We start from the raw sequence: 21,800 nt of genomic DNA, 5'->3' as shown, positions 1-21,800 counted from the left end.
GTTATGGCAGTAACCAACCACTCTTTAATTGGATATAAAGCCTACTCCTTGAGATGAAACCAATACCTGGCACTGACAAAATGGCCAACAATCTGAGAATAGGTAGTCCAAGGAAACAGTAGAAAATTACTACTGTTATTCTACAAGTGGAATGTGGCAACAAAGTGACTGCTAATGACTTAGAGCTATACCTCTAGATCAATGTCTCACTGAACGTATATCAGAAAAGCTTATTCTTGCAGTAGACAGTAAGTAACACAGAAACTCACAACTGGGCACTGTGCAGAGTGAGAGACTTTGGAGCACTTAGTTCACAATGGGATATCTTTATCAAATACCTCCCCCAAAGGCCCAGGGATCAATAAGGAAGAAGAGGAGAAAGAAGACAAAGGTTTGGATAACTCCAAGGAAACAGTGTTTTACATACATGACAGAACTGATATGCTTATGAACTCATAGAGAATATGACAGCATCCTGGAGACCTGCTCAGGTCCAGACCAAACAAATTTCCAGCACCAAGGGGAAATGGTAACAAAATCCCATCCCTATCTAAGAGTTATTTGTGATTGATACCTACTGTGAGAGGGAAAATAAGTTTCTATAACAGTTTCACTGGGTATATCAACTACACACTGGGTCAGGCCTCATATCCAAGAGTAGTTAACTAACGGAAGGGTCCGTATTTTGTTTGTTTGTGTGTGTGTGTGTGTGCGTGTGTGTGTACTTTTGATTTGATTTTTGCCTTATTGACTCTGTCTGTGTGTGTGTGTGTGTGTGTGTGTGTGTGTGTGTGTGTGTCCTTCCTTCCTTCCTTTCTTTTTTTATCAGCTATTTTGAGACAGGGTTTCTCTGTAGCTTTGGTGCCTGTCTTGGAACTAGCTCAGGCTGACCTCAAAATCATAGAGATTCTCCTGCCTCTGCCTCTAAAATTCTGGGATTAAAGGTCGGCTCAGCCACTGCCTGGCTCTTTTTTTCTTTCCTTCTTCCTTTCTTCTTTCACTTTTATCTTTCAATTTCATTTTCTCCCTCTCTCTCTCTCTCTCTCTCTCTCTATATATATATATATATATATATATATATATATATATATATATATATATATATATATATATAATGTATATATATAGTTTTATTGCGCTATACATTTTTCCTGAAAGTTCCCTTCTTTCCCTCTCCCCTTCTACCCTTTCCAATGATCCCCATGCTCCCCATTTACTAAGGAAATCTTGTTTTTTTTTCTCCTTCCTATGTAGATTCGTATATGTCTCTCTTAGGGTCCTCTTTGTTGTCAGGTTCACTGGGGTTGTGGACTGTAGGATGGTTTTTCCTTGCTTTATGTCTAAAAGCCACTTTGAGTGAGTACATGTTTTATTTATATTTCTGGGTCTGGGTTATTTCACTCAGTATGGTTTTTTTCTAGATCCACCCTCAAGACCCAACAATATCACTTTTGGATATGCCTAGAAAGGATGCTCAATAATACCACAAGGATGTGTGCTCAACTATTTTCATAGCAACATTATTTGTAATAGACAGAACCTGGAAACAACCCACATGACCCTCAAATGAAGAATGGACAAAGAAAATATGATACTATTACACAATGGAGTATTGATCTGTGGCAAAAAATGACATTTTAAATATACTTTTGAGAGAGAAAGAAAATGAATTTGGTTGGGCAGTGAGATGGCAAGGATTTGGGAGGAATTGGGGAAGAAAAATGTTTTGCATGAAACATTATTTTAAATAAAAATAGATTTTCAAAAAATAAAAGGAATTCATGCTCTAATACCTGCAACACTGGAGAAATAGAAATGTTCATTTTTATTAGAAAAGTATCTTCTCATAACACACTAAATTCCTGTGATCATTCTTAGATAATATGATTGGTTTGTGACATATATCAATTACATACTATAAGTCATCACTTGATTTCTATAGAACACGTTTAGAATTAACCGTTTTCATATTGAAGGACAGTAAGCAGAGAATGATAAGATGGCCTACTAAATGACAGCCAAAAAGGGTGAGCAGATGAAGTAAACCTAACATTTAACATGATATTTTGTCAAAAAAGAACAGGATACATGAAAACAGTATAAAAGCAGATGAATGCAAGTTCCTTGTGGCTAGAATCGATATAACTATCATTCAGGACTTTCTCAAACCTAGAAAGACCTAGTTCTTTTTTTTCCTGTTTCTCTGTTTCTTCTTTTCTGACGAACATAATTTTCGACAAGCAAACAAACAGCATTTAGTGATGATGAATGCCAGAGTTACAACACAGACCAGGAGAAACCCAATCACATCCAGCGAGTGATACTGGAGCCAGTTGAGGTTGTGGGCTGCCACACGAAGGTGCTTGGCCCCTTTGTGGCGCATAACAAACTCAATCCAGAAGACAGCTCGGTCCAGGGGCTTCACAGGCTGTTCATGGTGAATTCTCGAAAGCCTCATGGCATTTTCTTTATAACTAAAAGACAAACACATATAGACTATTTTATTGATTGTTTATGAAACATCTTATATATTATGAAAGACATCAGTTATATAAGTTTAAGACATCCTTAATACTTTCTGTAACTTTGTTGGTTTCAGGGACGGTCAGAAGTTTAAAGGAAAAGTCGTGTAAGTAATCTGTTCTTAGACGATGTGATCAAATACAGACGTAGAAAAATTGTAGGATCCAGTATCAAACCTTTAGTCTCCTTCTTCTGATAGAACTGTGATGTCCCAGGAACTATAGTGCTCAAAAAGGTTCCAAGATAAAGAAAGGCGACATCTGCACATATGTGTGTGTGTACATGTGTACATCTGCACATAGGATGGTCACTAGAATCTAGGTAGTTTGTGCTATAGATACAGGAAACAAGCAGTTATTTTAGTGTTCTGAGATCTCTCACTCCTCCATGTACATATACATACGTGTGATCCAAAAGACAACCTCTCTCTCTCTCTCTCTCTCTCTCTCTCTCTTAGCAATGTGTGACTGAATACAAAAATCACTACTCTCATTTGAGAATGACATGTACAAGTACAAGGACTTGGATGTTGTGTATGAAATAAAAAAATCTCTCTAAAATCAGTTGCCTCAGTCATTTGGCAAAAAAAAATTGAGTGAAGGTTTAATCATTTTTGAAACAATCCATTGCTGGGATCTATATATATAAAAGGCAACATATGTTGTCTCTTTTAGTTTCCTAATTTTGAGTCAGAATTATTCTGCCTTTTGTTGATTCTATTTGGTTTTATTTCGTTGGTGACAATGAGAGAAGGTATGTGTTTTGTGGGTAGTTGTTACAGTGCTGTTGACTTCCTTAGACCCGGGCAAGAGGCATAGTGGTCATCAGACTCATGGGATGCAATTGGTGCACTAGCCATAGCAAGAAACTACTTATGTATATTCTACTTCGCTCATTGTAAAGAAGAAAACAGAACAAATAAAAAAAAACCCTTCTATTTTTTTATTTCACTGAACCAAAAATAGAATCAAGATATAGTTTCACAGGACCATGCAGCTGAAATTTAGGCAAACTAGATTGGTGATAAAATACTAATATTTACAAATTTGCTTTTCCACTAAGGTTTTCTGCTTAGAGATTAAATTTCAAATTTACATATATGTGTCAGAAACCATTGTGACTAAATTTTTTAAATTATATTTTTATAAGAAGGCAGGACAATAAAGACCTTTGTTCATTAATTTAATTCACCTTTTAGTCACCAAATGTTTAGGCATAAAACTGTTAAAATGTCCTGAATAACTAACATAACTATCATTTATATATGTGTAATACATAGTAAAATGCATCTTCTTGCACTTTCTTTATCTCTGCATATGTAAATGAACATGATGAGTGGTGGTACATGCACATGTAGTAAGTAGTCAGAGAACAATCACTAGGTGTTAGTCCTCAAATTCTACCTTGTCTAAGACAGGGTCTGTTGTGCACTGCTGTGCCCAGCAGCCTAGCTGGTCTGCTTTTGGGATTCTCCTGTCTCTACACCTCTATATTTTGCTCTACACACCTAGGTATTACAAACAAAAGTTAGAACACGGGAGATCTGAACTCAGGTTGGTTCTCACTATTCACAGCAAGAGCTTACACTGAGGACCCTTCCCAGTTCCCTGTTGAAATTTTTACTTATTTTAGAGAATCAGATAATGGAATAAAAACACTATTCCCCATGCTCCCATGCAATCTTAGATATACTATTTGCCTTTATGTTAATATGAAGTTATTTTACCTTAAATACCATTTCAGTATACATATATGTATGCCAAATCTCATATATATATATATATGAGATTTCTAAAAATACTTTTATAATATATATATATATATGAGCTTTCTAAAAGTTCTTATGGCTATTTAAAGCATCACTTTCATGTATATATATATATTTATAAATGTATATATACTTTTTATATGAGCGGTCTAAAGGTATATACTATTTATACATATATGTATATATGCGAGTTGTCTAATATTTATGATTCTTTTTCGGATCAATAATTTTAAAACTAATAATTAAATGTAATTCTGTGCATTAATGTTTAAAAGAAGCATAAAATGTACCCACTCTGATAGTTAATAAAAATAAATCAAGTTATCACTAAGAACTTAGTAACAGTCTAATGTTTCACAAGGCTATGTTAACATTTACATAAAAGAGTTGCTCATGCCTAAGAAACATTGACATTCCTAGCCCAAAGATTATCTCCTGAAATATATTCCTTGAGTAGCATAAATATTGATATGCGTACTCAGAGATAACTAGTATATAATTGTAATGTTCAATAACACTATAAATTTATTTTGAAAAAATAATATTTAGCATATAATTCTGACTTTTAAACAATTTTACCTAAGGGCTTATATACTTATTTCTTAAATAAGAACTACAAGTGAATTTGTTTATTAATAAACTATTTTTGAAATGTATTGATTAGAACAATCTTCAAAGCAATTACTTTCCCCAGTTTCAGGAGCTAACTTTAGTAGACAGGAAAGGAGAAAAACATTTTCATTTTTTGGAAATTGTTTTATTTTCTCCTCTTTGAAAATGAGACAAATGTAAGATATGAAACATTGGAAAATTTCCAGAACGATGGAAAAGTTAACCAGTGGCTGACAGGATTTCCAAACGGTGAGACTTACGAAGGCTCATTAATGACAGCTCTCAAGGCGCTGAGTAAATCTGCACTTGTCATTGTGTTGAAATTTACTTTCAGGGCTGCTCCTTTGGCCTTCATGTGAGCAATGTTGTCAGGCTGATCAGCAAATATGGGCACTCCCACCATAGGGATCCCGTGGTAAATAGCCTCATAGATCCCATTTGTTCCACCATGCGTGATGAAGGCTTTGGTTTTAGGATGTCCTGTTTGAGGAACAGAGTGACAAATTAGTATAGATTTCCAGCTCTCATGTTTGCACAAAAGGCATAGTGTAAGTCACTAAAGAAGAAAACACAGCCTACAAAGTTTGGGCACATGAGACATTTCTTCTATAGAATTAACCCTTTCTTCACTGACTGAGAAGGTACCACTGGAATGGTGAAATTGGATGGAATCCTGAAAACCGATGAGATTCCCAAGTGAGGATGCTCTTTTGTGAACCAAGGCAAAACAAAAAGCAAAACAACCCTTAATTTCACAGCTAATTATTTAATCATAGTTGTCTCTAAAGAAGAATTGCAATGTGAAAATATAAATGATTCGACATTGTCAACTGATCTGATGGTTTTCGGACTGCATAGTTTTTGACCCCATGGACTTACCAAGTAGATCATTCTGGGGAATCCAGTTAAAAAGCCGCGTGTTGGATCCTAAAGTGGCTGGCTTCTTGCCTGAGTATCTCCACATAACCTGTTGAAGAAAATGTTGTGATTTTGCAGGCTGAAAACACACAGTGAGGATGTGGTCTGGCCATGTTGTTATTTAGAATAAAGACAGCCTGTATTGAATAGATGATCCTCAAGGAGAAAGCATATTTGGGGCCACTTGTAAAACCTGAGAGATATAGTAGACCTGCTCATACGGACCTATTCTCAACAGCTTCTCCTAATAGTCTGATAAGCATAATATTACCACCTTTATCTTCAGGACTGAACAGCTGATGGAACAAGAATTGAAATTTTAATCAATCAGAATATTGGGATCAAACCACTATGAATGTGAATGCCATAAACATTTATTTCACAAGCTCTATTGATCTTAATTATCATGTTTAAAATGTGATTCTTTTTCCAAAAATATAACTTGATTTAGTGTTTGTGGTAAATTTCTTTATTATTTATTTGACATTTTTCTTCCCCTTCACATCACCTCCTTATTTGACTTTGCCTCCCATCTTCTCTTTGTTTCTGTCCTTTCTTCTTCATTCCTCTCTAGTCTTGGTCTCTCTCTCTCTCTGTCTCTCTCTCTCTCTCTGTCTCTCTCTCTCTCTCTGTCTCTCTCTCTCAGTGTGTGTGTGTGTTTGTGTGTGTTTGTGTGTGTGTGTGTGTGCATGTGCGCATGCGTGTTTCTCTGTGTTTCTAGACTAGATTAAGTTATTTGGTTAAAATGTAACATTTTATTACATAATATATTCTGCAGAGAGAAAGAAAATTTCATATAACTAAAATGTAGAAAATTAAAGGATATTGTAGACCTTAACAAACAAGTTTTCAGAAGCATAGTTAGAATGCATGTTTCATACATCTTTGTATACTTTCTCTTGCATATAAATATAAAACTACATAGAGATATAAATATAGGATTCTATTGTTTAAATTCATTAAGTATAAATTAGAAAATTAATATTCTTTGACTATTGCAAGTCTATACTTGAAAGCATAGACTCCTCAGCTTTGGAAGAATTCATGACTTGAGGTTTCTACTTGTAGATGAAGTACACTTTGGTAAAGTCCTAATAAAAAACCTATAATACTTTTTAAGCCTGGTCTCTCTCTCTGCTCTGTCTGTAGCATTTCACATCTTGTGAGCCACTTTGCTAAATCGTGAATTGGACTTTTTGCTAGGACTCAGTGCAGGTCATGGAATTTCACATGGTCTGGGATCTTCCTCTTTGAGGGTTTGTGCCTAGTCTTGTTATAACTTATTGTGCTATGTGCAGCTGTTATTCCTGGGAAGCCTCCACTTATTTTGAAGGGAAATGGAGGAAGAATGGATCTGGGGAAGAGGGGAGGTAGGAGTGGAAACAGTGGGGGGGGGGATCTATGGTGGGACCATAATGCATGAGAGGGCAGTAAAGGAAAACAGATCAAAGACTACAAAAACATGTTTTCCCATAGTCATGCTAAGAGTTAGTAGGCAAATGATCAAACGTAACTACATTTGATGCTACTTACATGTTCGATCAATATTTACTGCATACTGGTCTCAGCTGTGGTCCCTAAGTTTCTACCTTCAAATTGAAGTTTCTACCTTCAAAGAACCCTGTCTTCTATGCTCTCTTGGCAGCCCTAAGCTTCACGGTTTCCCAATATCAAGAGAATGTACCAACCTTCTGAGGAATCTGGGCAAGGGCTGAGGCAATGAGATTGGCTTTGTCTTCTGTCAGGTTTTTGACCATTGACCCCAGAGAAAACACCACAACACCGTGTTCCCCTGAGCTCTGGACAAATTCTTCCATTTCCTGTAAAAATAACATTCTGTCAATTAAAAACACACACCAGCCTGCCCCACTCAACACGGGCACATGCCTTAAGGCAGAGGAAGCAAATCTCTGTGTGTTCAATCAAGGAAAACCTGGTTTAGATAGTGAGTTTCAGGCCAGGCTGGAAACCATAGTAAGACATGTCTCAAAAACAGACATGACCATAAGAGAAAAAGGAAAGAAATTAGTAAAACTGAAAAGATTTAAATTCTTAGATTAATTCTATCTAATTATACCTTACATATTGTTTATCTAATAATATCTAATTAATTATCTATTAATTACACCTTGTAGAACTACCTACGTATTTAAATAGGAGACAGCTCTCTGAAACATACATAAAATATATTCAGTAAAACCATGGTACTTAATAAATATAGAAAGAAACAACTCCTGGCAACTTTTCTCCAAGTAAATGGAATTGTTGCTTTCAAAATTTAACACTCCTCATGCAACAGAGCTGTTTAGAAAATGGGGAATTATACCATGGAAGTAAGGTTATGATTTTAATATCATTAAGTCTGCTACATAAACAATATTCTAGATTGATCCACCTTCTCTCTTGATTGTTACACAAACAATCAAGACTACTTTCATTTATATATTATCTTCCCTACTTCACAAAACCAAGATGAAATCTGTTAGTGGTGGGATTTTAGAATTACATACTTAAGAAGAACATAATGGTTAATTTACTGCTATAATCTCAATGGCATTTGTGGACAATGCTTATTGTCTTCCTGTTGGATTATCTCCCACATTATTATAAAAATTATTACAGTAATTGGAGCCTTATAGTCAAAGTAAATAAATAATTTAAAAATAAACTTCTCTGAACATTCACATTTTAAAAAATTTGCACTGCAAGAATGGAACTGAGTTCTTCACAGAATAACATGAGAATGCCACGGTCTAGAAATATGTCCTGTGCCCTTTGTGGCCAAAATTCTACAATTAATGGATGAAAGAAGACTGCTATTTCAGCTCATATTAAGATTTTTAAGAACTTCATATAACTTTGTAAGTTTTTGTTTTAGAGACAGTTTTGTTACGCATCTCAGTCTGGCCTCAGACTCAAGATTCCCTGCGTGAAACCCTCAAGTGCTGAGATTTACAGGTACATTATTTGATTGGTTTAACTTATTTTCAAATATATATTTATATTATAACTCACAAATACAGGCATACATAGAAATACCCCATTGACAGACAGACAGACACACATATACTCATACATGGGCACTTACATAGAAACACATATTGACAGACAGACACACACACACACACACACACACACACACACACACAACCCAAATGACGTTGAACTTTTACTTGAGTGAACCTCATTTTTTCCTTATTCTACATTTCAAAAAATATGAAAGCTGCGATTGACATTTCCTTGGTCAGCATCTATTTTGTTAGATAGCTTTCATTTGGAAAGAAGGCTCTCCTTTATTCCTATGAAATAAGTTTAAACAATTTTGTAGAGTTTTACATATGGAGGGACTTTAGGAAATTAAATCTAATAGTGTGTCATGGAGTTTACCATGCAAGCCATCTCTGTATCATTTAGATATTGATTCATTAAATTTTACACTGCAATATTTAGTTGAGCTTGGTGACAACTATAATATAAGAAAACATATTCATAAAACTAAAATAAAAGTTACATTTAAATACACCCTCCACAACCTATACAGGAATACAGAACTTCCCAGAAAAAAAAAACAAACACTTAATCTGCAATCTTCTGAAAACTATGTGCCTTAGGACTTAGCAATCAAATACATTTATATTTGTCTCTTCACCCTCTACAGTCTTCCTACTTTGTTTACATGTCATCTCCTTTTATTCTCAGTGATTTTTGTTTCAACATTCCTGGCATTCACTTTTCAAAGATATAATATGTAATTTTCTTTTTACTTCAAAAACTCCTGACTTCATACTCATAGAGGACCTATATATCTCTTGAGTCTACCCATTTTATTACTTTTACTTGATGCCGATGACTCTCAAACAAATGAGCCATTTCTTAGGATTCTAAAAGTTCTCTTCAGTGAAGTAATAAATCTTTGATTCTTTATCATATATACTTGAAATTCAGACTCATCACTGTCAACCCTGTTTTTTTTGTTTGTTTGTTTTCTGCTGATTATCACTCCAGCAATAAAGGTCAGCATATCAATTATTGCCTAAGATTAATTAATTAATTATCATGTCTGAGATGTCTTGATTCTGAAGGCCTTCAATACATGTTTTCTCTGACTTATTAAATTCTAATATATTTGCCCAGATCTCTCAAGAAGACATCTTTCTCTATCAAACAACTGGACACAGATTCCGGTTCACAGCTCTGCCAGGCATATGAGGAATTCGCCTTGGTGATCTTCATGATTTTTTTCCACTATTTACTGTGATATCCACAATGCAGACACACAGATACTTTTAATACATCATTCCCCTTTGGTTCTTAATCCTAAATTCTTCAGTAAAGTTGGAAAGATCCAACAAGTTTCGTCAAAGATTACCTATGATGAGGAACATAAATTCCCCTAGTATAGAGAAGCTACTAATACTAGTATCTCTATTACTAAAGTTATCAACCTTGAAGGATAATCAGCTACTATATCACAGAATTCCTAGTATCTTCTCCATCACAGACCTACCTTAGGTAAAGGCTTGGCAGGTTTGCAGTGCAGTCCTCCCACAAACTCAAAATTTGGTAAATATGGACGAGGGAATTCGAAGTCCCAATATGTCCGAATTAGCCAAATCTCAGCTTTCCCAATGGTCTCACAGAATGTGGTGGGTCTTCCTTTAGAACATGCAGAAAAATGAGTGGACAACATTAGCGTCATATTTGCTGAGGAAAAAGTGCATTATAGGGAGGCTGGAGGCTCAGTGGGCAACAGCTCTTGCTACTCTTGTAGAGAACCTGGGGTATGCCAGCACTCACCTGGCAGATCATAAGCATCTGTAACTATAGCTGTAGGTTATAATCTGATGCATCGACAGGCATCAGACACAAATGTGGCACGCAGACATACATGCAAGCAAACACTAAAACACATAAAAATGCAGTTTACAAATGTCCCACATTTCTACATGAGTTATTAAGATGAAAATTTCAGTACTCTAATATGTTTATCATGATTATATGTTTAAAGGAAGGGAGGACGGATTGTGAAAAAAAGAGAAACCAGGAGTTGGAAGTAGTAAAGTAGTAACTATAATTTCATAATAAAGTCAATGATATATTATTAAGGGCTTGGCTGATCCAAGGCTTTCCTTTGGTCCTGATCAAAGGAGAAGGAATACAGCTCTTTCCCAAATCCAGGAATATGCCTGTCAGAGCCAGTAATGGCCTAAGTCCAGGTCTTTGGGGAAGCTGTGGCTTTGTATCCAGAGAAACAAACACTTTCCATCATTATGTGGCTATCATTAGCAGTTTCAAGTCTGCTGTGTGTGTGTGTGTGTGTGTGTGTGTGTGTGTGCGCGCGCGCGCGATCGCTCACGTGCATGTGCGTGTGTGCATGCTTGCTCTGAAATGGTCTTGAGATACCCTGTCTTCCCCTTGTGCAACATTGTTTGATTAGCTTCACATTGGTTTCATCCCATTTCTCCCCTGTAAATAGTATATAAGATGCTGCACTTTTTAATAAGAATGCTTGGAATAAGATAGCTTGTGCAAGACCCTCCTATCACAGCATTCCCATCTTTTCCTTTATTGTCACAGCCCCTAGACACTTCCCATTCGAGATCCTGTCAATGAAGAGATACTTACTGATCCAGGTTGATCAGTGGGCAAGAAGAGAAGAAATGAAAAAGTAGAATGAAGGCTAATATTCAGGGAAAAATAACTTTACCTTTTTAACCTACCCAAAACACATTTTGAGTTTGATTTAAATACTAGGTTTCTGTATTACACTGATCATCCTAGGAAACCTTTTTATGATGACGATTAATGATAATAAAACTGTCTACTACTGATATATCTAGGTTTTATTCTTACTTTCTTAGACACATAAAAATGGCAGATATACTATCTGATAGGATAATTATATAAATTTGATAGAATAACTTATGACTTCAAAATTGGGATAAAGTAAAACATAATCAACTCAATCTCCTCATAATTTCTGGACGTATTTCAGTTTAGTGCTGAACTATACTAAGACATTTTGCCTCCTGTGGGTACAAACATTGTCCTCTTGCCAACAAGAGAAACTTTCTGAGAAAAGCTCAATGTAGTGGAAACATTTCTTGTACCCGGCAAGAAAACAGAACATGGGACACATTAAAAAGTGGAATTTAATTGTATATCACTTTTTTCTTTTTCCTGATAGAGATACACAAATTTCTTCAGTGACAACATAAAGAAGCAATACGGTGGGTCCAGCGGTGACCCAGAATGCATGTTGTGTTGACAGCTGAACTTGGTAATGTGTAAGAATCATCCAGGTGGGACTAGTTTTGAAGGCATGACGAGATGCCTTCCTAGATGGAGAACAACGGGAGCTTGTCAGTTTGTGGCAAGACTGAAATCCCTGAAGAGAGGCAAGAAGTGACCACTGGAGAAGGGATAACTTTAGTTACAGTAGGGTCAGTCTAGCATAAGAGAGATACAAATACCGTAGGATGACTACAGCTATGGAATGAAACTGACCTGAACCTGGACAACAAGCTGCTCATACTACAGAGGCAGACCTGAAGAAGCAGAACTGCACAGGCCACCTGATTTCCAGAAGTTCATGAGTGGTTCTGAGATGACAAACACTGAGTCACTCACTGTTGAATTTTGATTCTGCTTAGATTTTATTTGTCTGTGTCTTGATTCTTCCCTCTTGGAGTTAGAAAGTATGTAATTTATTTTTGATTTTACAAGGGTCCATATTAAGAGGCTTTGGACATTTAAAGAAACTGTATGTTTTTAAAAGGACTTCAGATTTTCAAGTGTTGAAACTTTTAAAGATTGTGGAACTTTTAAAGCTATATTATGCTTCATATGCATTATTAATATTAACATCATATATTTTGGTTGCCTGTGAAAGGAAAGATATAGATGAATAGTGATACGTTTTCTGTCATCCTGACAAGGAGTCAGCTGTGTGGTCTGCCTGTTGTCAACTTGACACACATCCACACCCAGCTGAGAAGAGTAAATCTCTGTTGGTCAATTGGCCTCTAGGAAAACTTTAGTACAGTAATGATTATTGTCCGAGGGTGCAGCTCATTGTGAAGGCAATAACACTACTAGAAAGGAAATTTGGATGGTATAAGAAAGTGGGCTGAGCGAAGCCATTAGTAGCAAAACATAGGCAGTATTCCACCATGGCATCTACCTTCAGTCAAAGGCAAATTCAAGGTATGAAGCTGAGTAGAAGGCATAAATGTGAGTGTATATAATTACAACCATCTTCCTATTTGACAAAGATGTCAAAAGACACAGCATCTTCAACAAATGATGTCGAGGAAAATGGATGCTACATGGAGAAGAATGATGTTAACCAGTATTTATCACTTTGTATAAGAGCAGCTCCAAATGCAGCAAAGATCTCAAAAAGTGAAAACAAGAAAACCTGAAACTGTTGGGAAAAAACCCTCGAAGAATCCTATAAAAATTAGTGCAGAAAATTAAGCACTGCAATTCACAAATGGGACCTCATAAACTGAATAGAACGGGAAAAATTTGAGTGACAAGAAAGAAAAAAAAAACTTGTTTTCTTAACCCTCTCAAGAACATATTTTTAAGTCTGACTTCACTAACCAGGTTTCTGTATTACACTCCCTGAATTGTAGACCAGCCTAGGAAACCTTTTCATGAGGATGATCAACTATGGTAAAATTGTCCACACCTGATTCAGAATATTTTGCAGTTATACATCAGATGCAGTGCTAATATCTAGAATATACAAAGAACTCAAATGTAAAGTATCAGGAAAACAAGCAAAGCAATTAAAACTTAGTGCTCAAAAAGTAAAGAGACTTTTTGAGAAAAACACACAACTAAGTAAGGAATAACTCTAAAAGTGCTTAATATCCTTAACCATTAGAAAAATGACAATTAAAACTATTTAGCTATTTCATCCTACCCCAATTACAATGACTAAGATCAAGAAAACAGCTGACAGCAAATCGTGGTAGCAATAGAGAAACACTATTTCAGAAGCTTACTCAAAAATGCACAAAAGTGTATTTCCTCACACACATATGTAATTATGCCACAAAGCACACAGAGTGATAATAACTCCAAGGCCCACAAGAATAATAAACTAACAAAAATCTCAATTCCTGAGATGGGAAATCTTCCTTCAAATTGTTGTTCTAGAGGAGCCCAGGAGATACCTAAAGCAATACAAGGTTTTGCTATTAGTGACTTATAAAATCTCAAAGATCTTGTGGATGAAAAGATTGTACAAGTTTGAAATAGAATGTAGAGGAATCCAGATAGAACTGTCCTGGAATCCTCCTCTCTGAGGGATTTCTTTCACAGTATTGAAGGTACTATGTAAGCTGCCAAAGGAGAAAAACCAATTAATTGTCCTACCTGCTGTAAAGATTAAATAAAATGAATGTTCTCTCATAATTTTTAATTACAGGGAGAATAGTGGCAAACTTTACAGTCATGCACTAAGATGCCTGCCCCTCCAGTGAGCCCCTGCTGAGTAGAAGATAGTTAGGCTTCACTCACAGTTCCTGTGGCAAAGGTGGACAGTAATGTATCTTGGTCTCCTGTATTCCAATTATCTCTCAGCCAAAGTTGAGGTCAAGCCACTAATCATATTTTACTTATGACATGGATTGAGACCTGGGACTTTAATTGATCACGGCTGCCATCTCTCTAGAAAGAAAACTATAGACATATTTTCAGAGAGGTGGCTAAATAATGCAAGGAAAAGAAGTTGTCTGCAAGACGAGGGAATAGGTCTGAGTCAATCCAGCCCTGGACTGCTGAGATGGACGCAAGATAAAGGTTCTTGCTTTGTCATCAGTGTTTACTCACCTGACTCGGAGCTGTCCTCTGACCCCCACATGAGCAGTGGGGAGCATCTGCCTCATCCAAACATTGGAAAGTAATGTTTGGAATTAAAGTAAAGTAAATGTTGGAATTAAATTCAAGGCGTGGCAGTGTTTGATGCTGAACTTTGATCGTACAGAGTTTTGAGAAATATAACCCATTTTAAAAGGGTGAAAATTTGTCACAGTCACCGGGACAGCTTCCTAAATGCATTTTCATGGTAAAAGCAATGCTGGAATGTAACTCAGACAGTTCAACACAGAAACCTGGAAACACTATCAATCTCTAAAAGACTTGATTTCTTCAGAGGCTAAAGCACAGTCAAAGTTTTCACCTCCAAGGGCTTATACTTTATTTTTTTATTTCATTCTGTTTTCTAATGAATGACTAATTTTGTCTTGCAACAGGATGTTCACTCTGAGACGGAGTCTATCTTTCCATTTAGTTTTTTTTTCTTAACTAGAATCTAAATGATATACTAAATAACAAACAGAAAGACATGCTGGTATACAAAATATGTTAATATTTTAAATTTGATTGTGTTAGATGGCCAAGGATGCTTAAATCATGCATTTCATGATTTCCTTTACTAGCAGAGTTATTAAAATATTAGGTGCCTCAATTGATGGAGTGATATAGATTTTTAGATAAATAATTTGCAATTGGAAATGTTTGTGGATTGAAATTTAGAGGTATGTAATAGACATTGAATTATTCTCATCCTGACATTATTGTTTATATTTCATCTTATGACTGGCATAAATAGTTCTTACTTCAGTAACAATATATTGTTTACAATAAAAAGCCATACCATCCTTGAAAAGATACAAAAAATGAGTGGGAATTAATTGTCTTTTCCTATCTGGCAAATAAAATCATGTTCTATTCTATTGATATTTATATGTACATCATTTTTAAAATTGATAATGATCTGTTACATTTCAAAGTACTATCATAGAGTTTAACAATTAAAAACAAAGGGTAATAATAGTAAAATGATTTCATTCTATTTCCTCAATTAGGTACAAAAGAACAATTTAGTAGTTCAAATGATGGGTTGATCCTTAGTTAGAAATTAACCAGACTAGCTTAATATAAAACATTCAGCTTTAATAAACAGAAGAAAGGGAACTTACAAAACCAGGGTTCCAGAGATTCAGAAGCGCAGGGAACAAAAATGGAAGAGGCAAGCACACCTGGATTTTTATCTAGTTTCTTTTCCCCCAGGGGACACACCCTAAACAGAATGTGATTGGCTGAGTTTCCCCATCACTTCCACTTGTAAAGTTTTACATGGACACAAAGTTTATAAAATGCATTCCTTTCATTGTATTTAAAAATGTCCTAAGCTTTAAAATACTCACAACTAGCTTAGCATGAAATGCAGTCTCTTACCTAGGGTTTCACTGTAAAACTGATCCCAGAATGCAAAGTCATATTGCTGGGGCCCAAATTCAAAAAACAGTGACAGCATCATATTTTTCACCCTTTCTGGGAAGGTCATATGGTCTGATAGTTCACCCATGGTAACTGGTACATAGGAGAGTGGAACCGGAAGCTGGCCACAGTATTTCTCTATGGTGAATCCCATGCTGAATCGCAGGGTGTTCACAAAAGGTACCTGAAGCACCTCGGCCACCAGCTCTCCACAGGGAACGACGGGATCTATGACCATCACGTCGTATTTTGCATCCCGGAGCTTGTTCATGAATGTCTGGTTGTACAATGCACTCCTACAGACCTCTTCAAAATTTGCAGTAAATTGAATAAACAAATCTTGAAACATTTTTGCTGCTTGCCAAACTGACAAACGTGGAATAACATTCACAGCGAGGTGCAGAAAATAGTTTAGAAATTTCTCAGGAGTCTCATTTCCATCCAACAAAGGAACATTCTCAAAGTTCAGCGCAGAGTTTTCAATCTGATCCACAATGATGCTGGGGAATTTCAGCACTGTCACCTCATGCCCCGTTTGCACAAGCTCCTCAAGAATAGTCTTTAGGTTCAGCCAGTGACTCATATCACAGGGCCACACGAGGACCTTGCCGCAGAAGCCGCAGCCGACACAGCACAGCTGAAGCAGAAAAACTGCCACAGTCCACTTCTCAGATGCCATTGTGCACTTTCCCAGGCTGCTCAGTGGAGATTGAGCGTTTACTCAGTTAAGTGATAATTTAGATATAAAATAGATTAAATATTAACTTCCAAAGTTACGAAAACACACAGGTCAAGAGATAACGGTGTGATATAGTGCCTGTAGATCATTGTTCCAGAGATTAGAGTGATAGTCATGAAGAACTGGACCCAGTTGTTAACAATTCTATTTTGAGCTTTTAAAAAATGGGACAAAATGTAATATTTTAAAATTAATGATGTAATGGTAGCAGGCATAGCACATGCATGTCAGCAGGAAGCTAGGTGAAGATTGCTGAACTAGGTGTCTAGAAGAACACGCTAAAGAAAAATGATGTTGGAATTATGATCACTGAAGTGGGGAGCTTTCGGTTCACTGTGTGGACCACAGAGTGGGCAGGAAGCAGCCAAGTTCAAAGAAGGGACTTTGGGTTCATTTTAAATCTCAATGAAAGCTTATCATGGAGAATATTATCTCAGCCTGTGGATGGAACCATAGGGTTAGAGTTCTTAAGATGGATGAAAAGTAAGAGTTCATCAACGATTTAAAAACAAAGTTCTGCCTCAGTTCCTAACCTGAGGAATCAGAGTGAGGTGATGTCTGTAGCAAAGACATGAAAGGAAAGTCGGAATAGAAATGGACTGGCCAGGGGAAGGGAAGGATGCACTTATACTTCAGCTGAATCTTTAAGGATGAGTATTTTATAAAGTGGAAAAGTACTATTTTAATTTAAAGAGAATGGCAAATCAGTTGCTACTATATGCATGACGTGTTAAGAGTTATATTCAGCCTCAATACTTGTTGAGAAATGGATTATCAAAATTTCAAAATTTCAAATTTCAGTAGCTGGAGAGAGTGCCCAGTGGTAAAGAGAAAATGTATCTAAGCTCAGTTCCTAGCACCATTGTCTGTAGTCTGACAGGCATGTAAAACATTAGCTCTTGGACATCAGAGGCCTCTGGGCTCTGCAGGCATCTGCACTCACTTGTACATACCCATGATCCCCAATATTTATAATTTAAAAGTAATCCTTTAATTTTTTTCATATTTCTTTGGAAGTTTTGGCTTGATAATATAGAGTCCTAGAACACAATCATTTAAAATATCACAAAAATAAAATAAAATACCACAATCAAATTGGTAGCAAAATCAAAATATTCAGGTATAGTTTGCACAGTGGTTAGTGACCTTACATAGGAAACACTCCCCAAAACATCAAAAATGCAATTCCCAGTGTATGAAAGGGTTAACAAATGGCCTAAAAAATATTAATATTATCTTAGTGAGCAAAGTCTTTTGATATAAATTTATTACCACAGAAGCAATAAAAGTCACTTGTACAACATGAGATGGTTTGTGATATGATAGAAATTTTGAAGTAAAGTGAAAGGGGAATTGGTATATAATGTCACTTGTAAAGTTATAAAACTGGCATCCAGAGGCATTATTAGAATAATAGGCATTATTTAAAAATTCCCAGTTGTTTGATTTTGTGGAAAGAGTGTCTAGTTTTGGCTATGTAGTAGCATTTATTTAGGTACATTTAAAGATATAGGTTTGTGGTTTTCTGAATGAGAAAAATCTCCATAGGCTCATGATGTAGGAGGGTAATCTGTCTATGTGTTACTTTCACTGGATAATAAAGAGACTGACTTGGCCTTTGATTGGACAGTAGCTTAGAAGGGCAGAGTAGACAGAACAGAATGCTGGGAGAAAGAAGCAGAGGCAGACAGCTGCCCACCATGAAGCTGCCAAGTCAGACATGCTGAATCTTTCCCGGTAAGCCACAACCTCATGGTGAGATACAGATTATTAGAAATGGGTTGAATCAATATGTGAGAGTTAGCCAATAAGAGGCTGGAGGTAATGGGCCAGGCAGTGTTTAAAAGAATACAGTTTCCATGTAATTATTTCGGGAGTAAGCTAGCCCGGATCCCGGCGGGAACGCAGCCTGCTTCTCCTTCTACAGGCTCATATATTCAAATGCTTGGTGCCTAGTTGGTGGAACTATTTGGCAAAGATGAAGAGGTATGGCTTTGTTGAAGGAGGCATGACACTTGGGGTTGACTTTGAAGTTTCAAATCCCATGCCTTGAAATTCTGAGTTAGTTCTCTCTCTCTGCCTCGTCTTGGTTGTCTCAAGATATAATCTCTCAGCTACTCTCCAGAACCATGCTGGCCTGCTGCCATGCTCACTGCAGTGGGGGTCATGGATTCACCCTCTCAAACTGTAAGGAAACACCCAAGGAACTCTTCTATAAGTTGGCATTGTCATAATGTCTCTTCACAGCAATAAAAATATAATTAAAACAGCTGAATTTTCTCTTCTTGTAAAGAATATGATTTAAGAATATAGATAAAATATAAAGTAGTTTTTTTCAAATTTATTTATTTGTTTATAAAAATTTAAAATTCCTCCCCTGCTACCAATACCCTCCCATTCTCCCCACTCCCTTTCCTTCCCCCCCATTCCCTCTCCTCCTCCCTCTCCAGTCCTAAGAGCAGTCAGGGTTTCCTGCCCTCTGGGAAGTTCAAGTCTCTCCCCTCTCGCTCCAGGTCTAGGAAGTTGAGCATCCAAACAGACTAGGATCCCAAAAAGCCAGTAAATGCAGATAAAACAAGACCCAGTGCCATTGTCAATGGCTTCTCAGTCAGCCCCCATGTCAGTCACATTCAGAGAATCCGGTTTGATCACATACTCATTCAGTCCCAGTCCAGCTGGCCTTGGTGAGCTCTCATTCGATCAGTCCCCTTGTATCAGAGGGTGAACGCACTCCTCATGGTCCTGATTTCCTTTTTTATGGTCTCACTCCTTTTGCTCCTAATTTGGATCTTGGAGGCTCATTCCAGTGCTCCAATGTGGGTCTCTGTCTCTATCTCCATCTATTGCCAGATGAAGGTTCCCTCTTGTCCTGCCTTTCTTACTCACATTATCCCTCCTTCTGCTTCTCATTTGGACCTAGGGAATTAAGTCCAGTGTTCCAATATGGGTCTCTGTCTCTATCTCCATCCATCGCCAGATAAAGGTTTTATGGTGATATGCAAAATATTCATCAGTATGGTTATGGGCCAAGGCCAGTTCAGGCACCCTCTTCTCTGCTGCACAGGGAACAATCTGGGAACCTCTTCTTGGGCATGGGAAACCCGCTAGAATCAGGTCTCTTGCAAACCCTAAAATGACTCCGTTAGTTGAGATATATACTTCCCTGCTCCCATATCCATCCTTCCTTCCTCTCCCCCATCCCATTTCCCCAAGCCATTCCCAATCCTCCCCCTCTCCCTTCTCCCTAACCATCTCCCCTTACTTCCACCCCACACCCCCCGTGCACCCAAGTTTGCCTGGTAATCTTGTCTACTTCGAATATCCAGGAGGATAACCATATGATTTTCTTCAGGCTCACCTTCTTACTTAGCTTTTCTAGGATCACGAGTTATAGGCTCAAAGTCCTTTAACTATGGCTAGAATCCACTTATGAGTGAGTACATAACATATTCCTCTTTTTGGGTCTGGGTTACCTCACTCAGTAAAGCGTTTTCTGGTTCTATCCATTTGCATGCAAAATTCAAGATGTCATTGTTTTTTACTGCTGAGTAAAACTCTAATGTGTATATGTTCCACACCTTTTTTTAACCATTCTTCTATTGAGGGGCACCTAGATTGTTTCCATGTTCTGGCTATTACAAATAGTGCTGCTATGAACATAGTTGAACAAATGCTTTTGTAGTATGATAGCGCATCTCTTGGGTATATTTCCAAGAGTGGAATTGCTGGGTCCTGAGGGAGGTTGACTCCCAGTTTCCTGACAAACCACCACAATGATTTCTACAGTGGCTGCAGAAGTTTGCATTCCCACTAACAATGGATGAGAGTTCCCCTCATTCCACATCCTCTCCAGCATAGGCTATCATTGGTGTTTTTGAGTTTGGCTATTCTGACAGGTGTAAGATGGTATCTCAAAGTTGTTTTGATTTGCATTTCCCTGATCTCTAAGGAGGTTGAGCATGACCTTATGTGTTTTTGGCCATTCAAAGTTCATTTGTTGTGAATTCTCTGTTCAGATCAGTACCCCATTTTGTAATTGGGTTAATTAGAGTTTTAGTGTCTAGTTTCTTGAGTTCTTTGTATATTTTGGAGATCAGACCTTTGTCTGATGAGGGGTTGGTTAAGATCTTCTCCCAGTCGGAAGGTAGCCTTTTTGTCTTACTGACAGTGTCCTTTGCTTTATAGAAGCTTCTCAGTTTCAGGAGGTCCTATTTATTCATTGATTCTCTTATTGTCTGTGCTACTGGGGTTCTACATAGGAAGTTGTCTCCTGTGCCTATGTCTTGTAGACTACTTCCCACTTTTCTTCTTTCAGGTTCAAAGTGGTCGGATTAATGTTGATGTCTTTAATCCATTTGAACTTGAGTTTTGTGCATGGTGATAGATATGGATCTACTTTCATTCTTCTACAGGTTGATATCCAGTTATGCCAGCACCATTTGTTAAAGATGCTTTCCTTCTTCCATTGTATACCTTTAGCTCCCTTGTCGAAAATCAAGTGTTCATAGGTGTGTGGGTTAATATCCGGGTCTTCTATTCGATTCCATAGGTCAACTTCTCTGTTCTTATGCCAATATCAAGCTGTTTTCAATAGTGTTCCTATGTAATAGAGTTTGAAGTCAGGGATGGTAATGCCTCCAGAAGTTCTTTTATTGTATAAGATTGTTTTGGCTATCCTGGGTATTTTGTTTTGCCATATAAACTTGATTATTGCTGGTTCTTGGAGAAAATCAACAATGTTGGCAAACCCCTCTCCAAACTAATCAAACGACAAAGAGAAAAGACGCAAATTAATAAGATCAGAAATGAAAAGGGGGACATTACCACAGACACAGAGGAAATTCAGAAAATCATTAGATCTTACTACAAAAGCCTGTATGCCACAAAATTGGAAAGTGTCAAAGAAACGGACATTTTTTTAGATAAGTACCATATACCAAAATT

At 36.9% G+C, this 21,800-nt stretch overlaps 1 protein-coding gene across 1 annotated transcript; it reads right to left on the bottom strand.

Moving 5' to 3' along the window:
• Positions 1 to 1,806: 1,806 nt before the first annotated feature.
• LOC148121122 (UDP-glucuronosyltransferase 2A3-like) lies at positions 1,807 to 16,827 on the bottom strand. The gene is made up of 6 exons (XM_087908901.1): positions 16,076 to 16,827; positions 10,329 to 10,477; positions 7,510 to 7,641; positions 5,783 to 5,870; positions 5,164 to 5,383; positions 1,807 to 2,474 (listed from the first exon to the last, which is right to left on the bottom strand). Exons 1-6 carry the CDS (start codon positions 16,794 to 16,796, stop codon positions 2,180 to 2,182), a joined length of 1,605 nt encoding a protein of 534 aa, XP_087765027.1. The 5' UTR covers positions 16,797 to 16,827; the 3' UTR covers positions 1,807 to 2,179.
• Positions 16,828 to 21,800: the final 4,973 nt, after the last annotated feature.

This window comes from Myodes glareolus, chromosome 8, assembly GCF_982192425.1.
Source record: "Myodes glareolus chromosome 8, mMyoGla1.1, whole genome shotgun sequence".
NCBI lineage: Eukaryota > Metazoa > Chordata > Mammalia > Rodentia > Cricetidae > Myodes > Myodes glareolus.
Note: the sequence above shows the minus strand (reverse complement) of the source record. Positions and strands in the feature narration are given on the sequence as shown.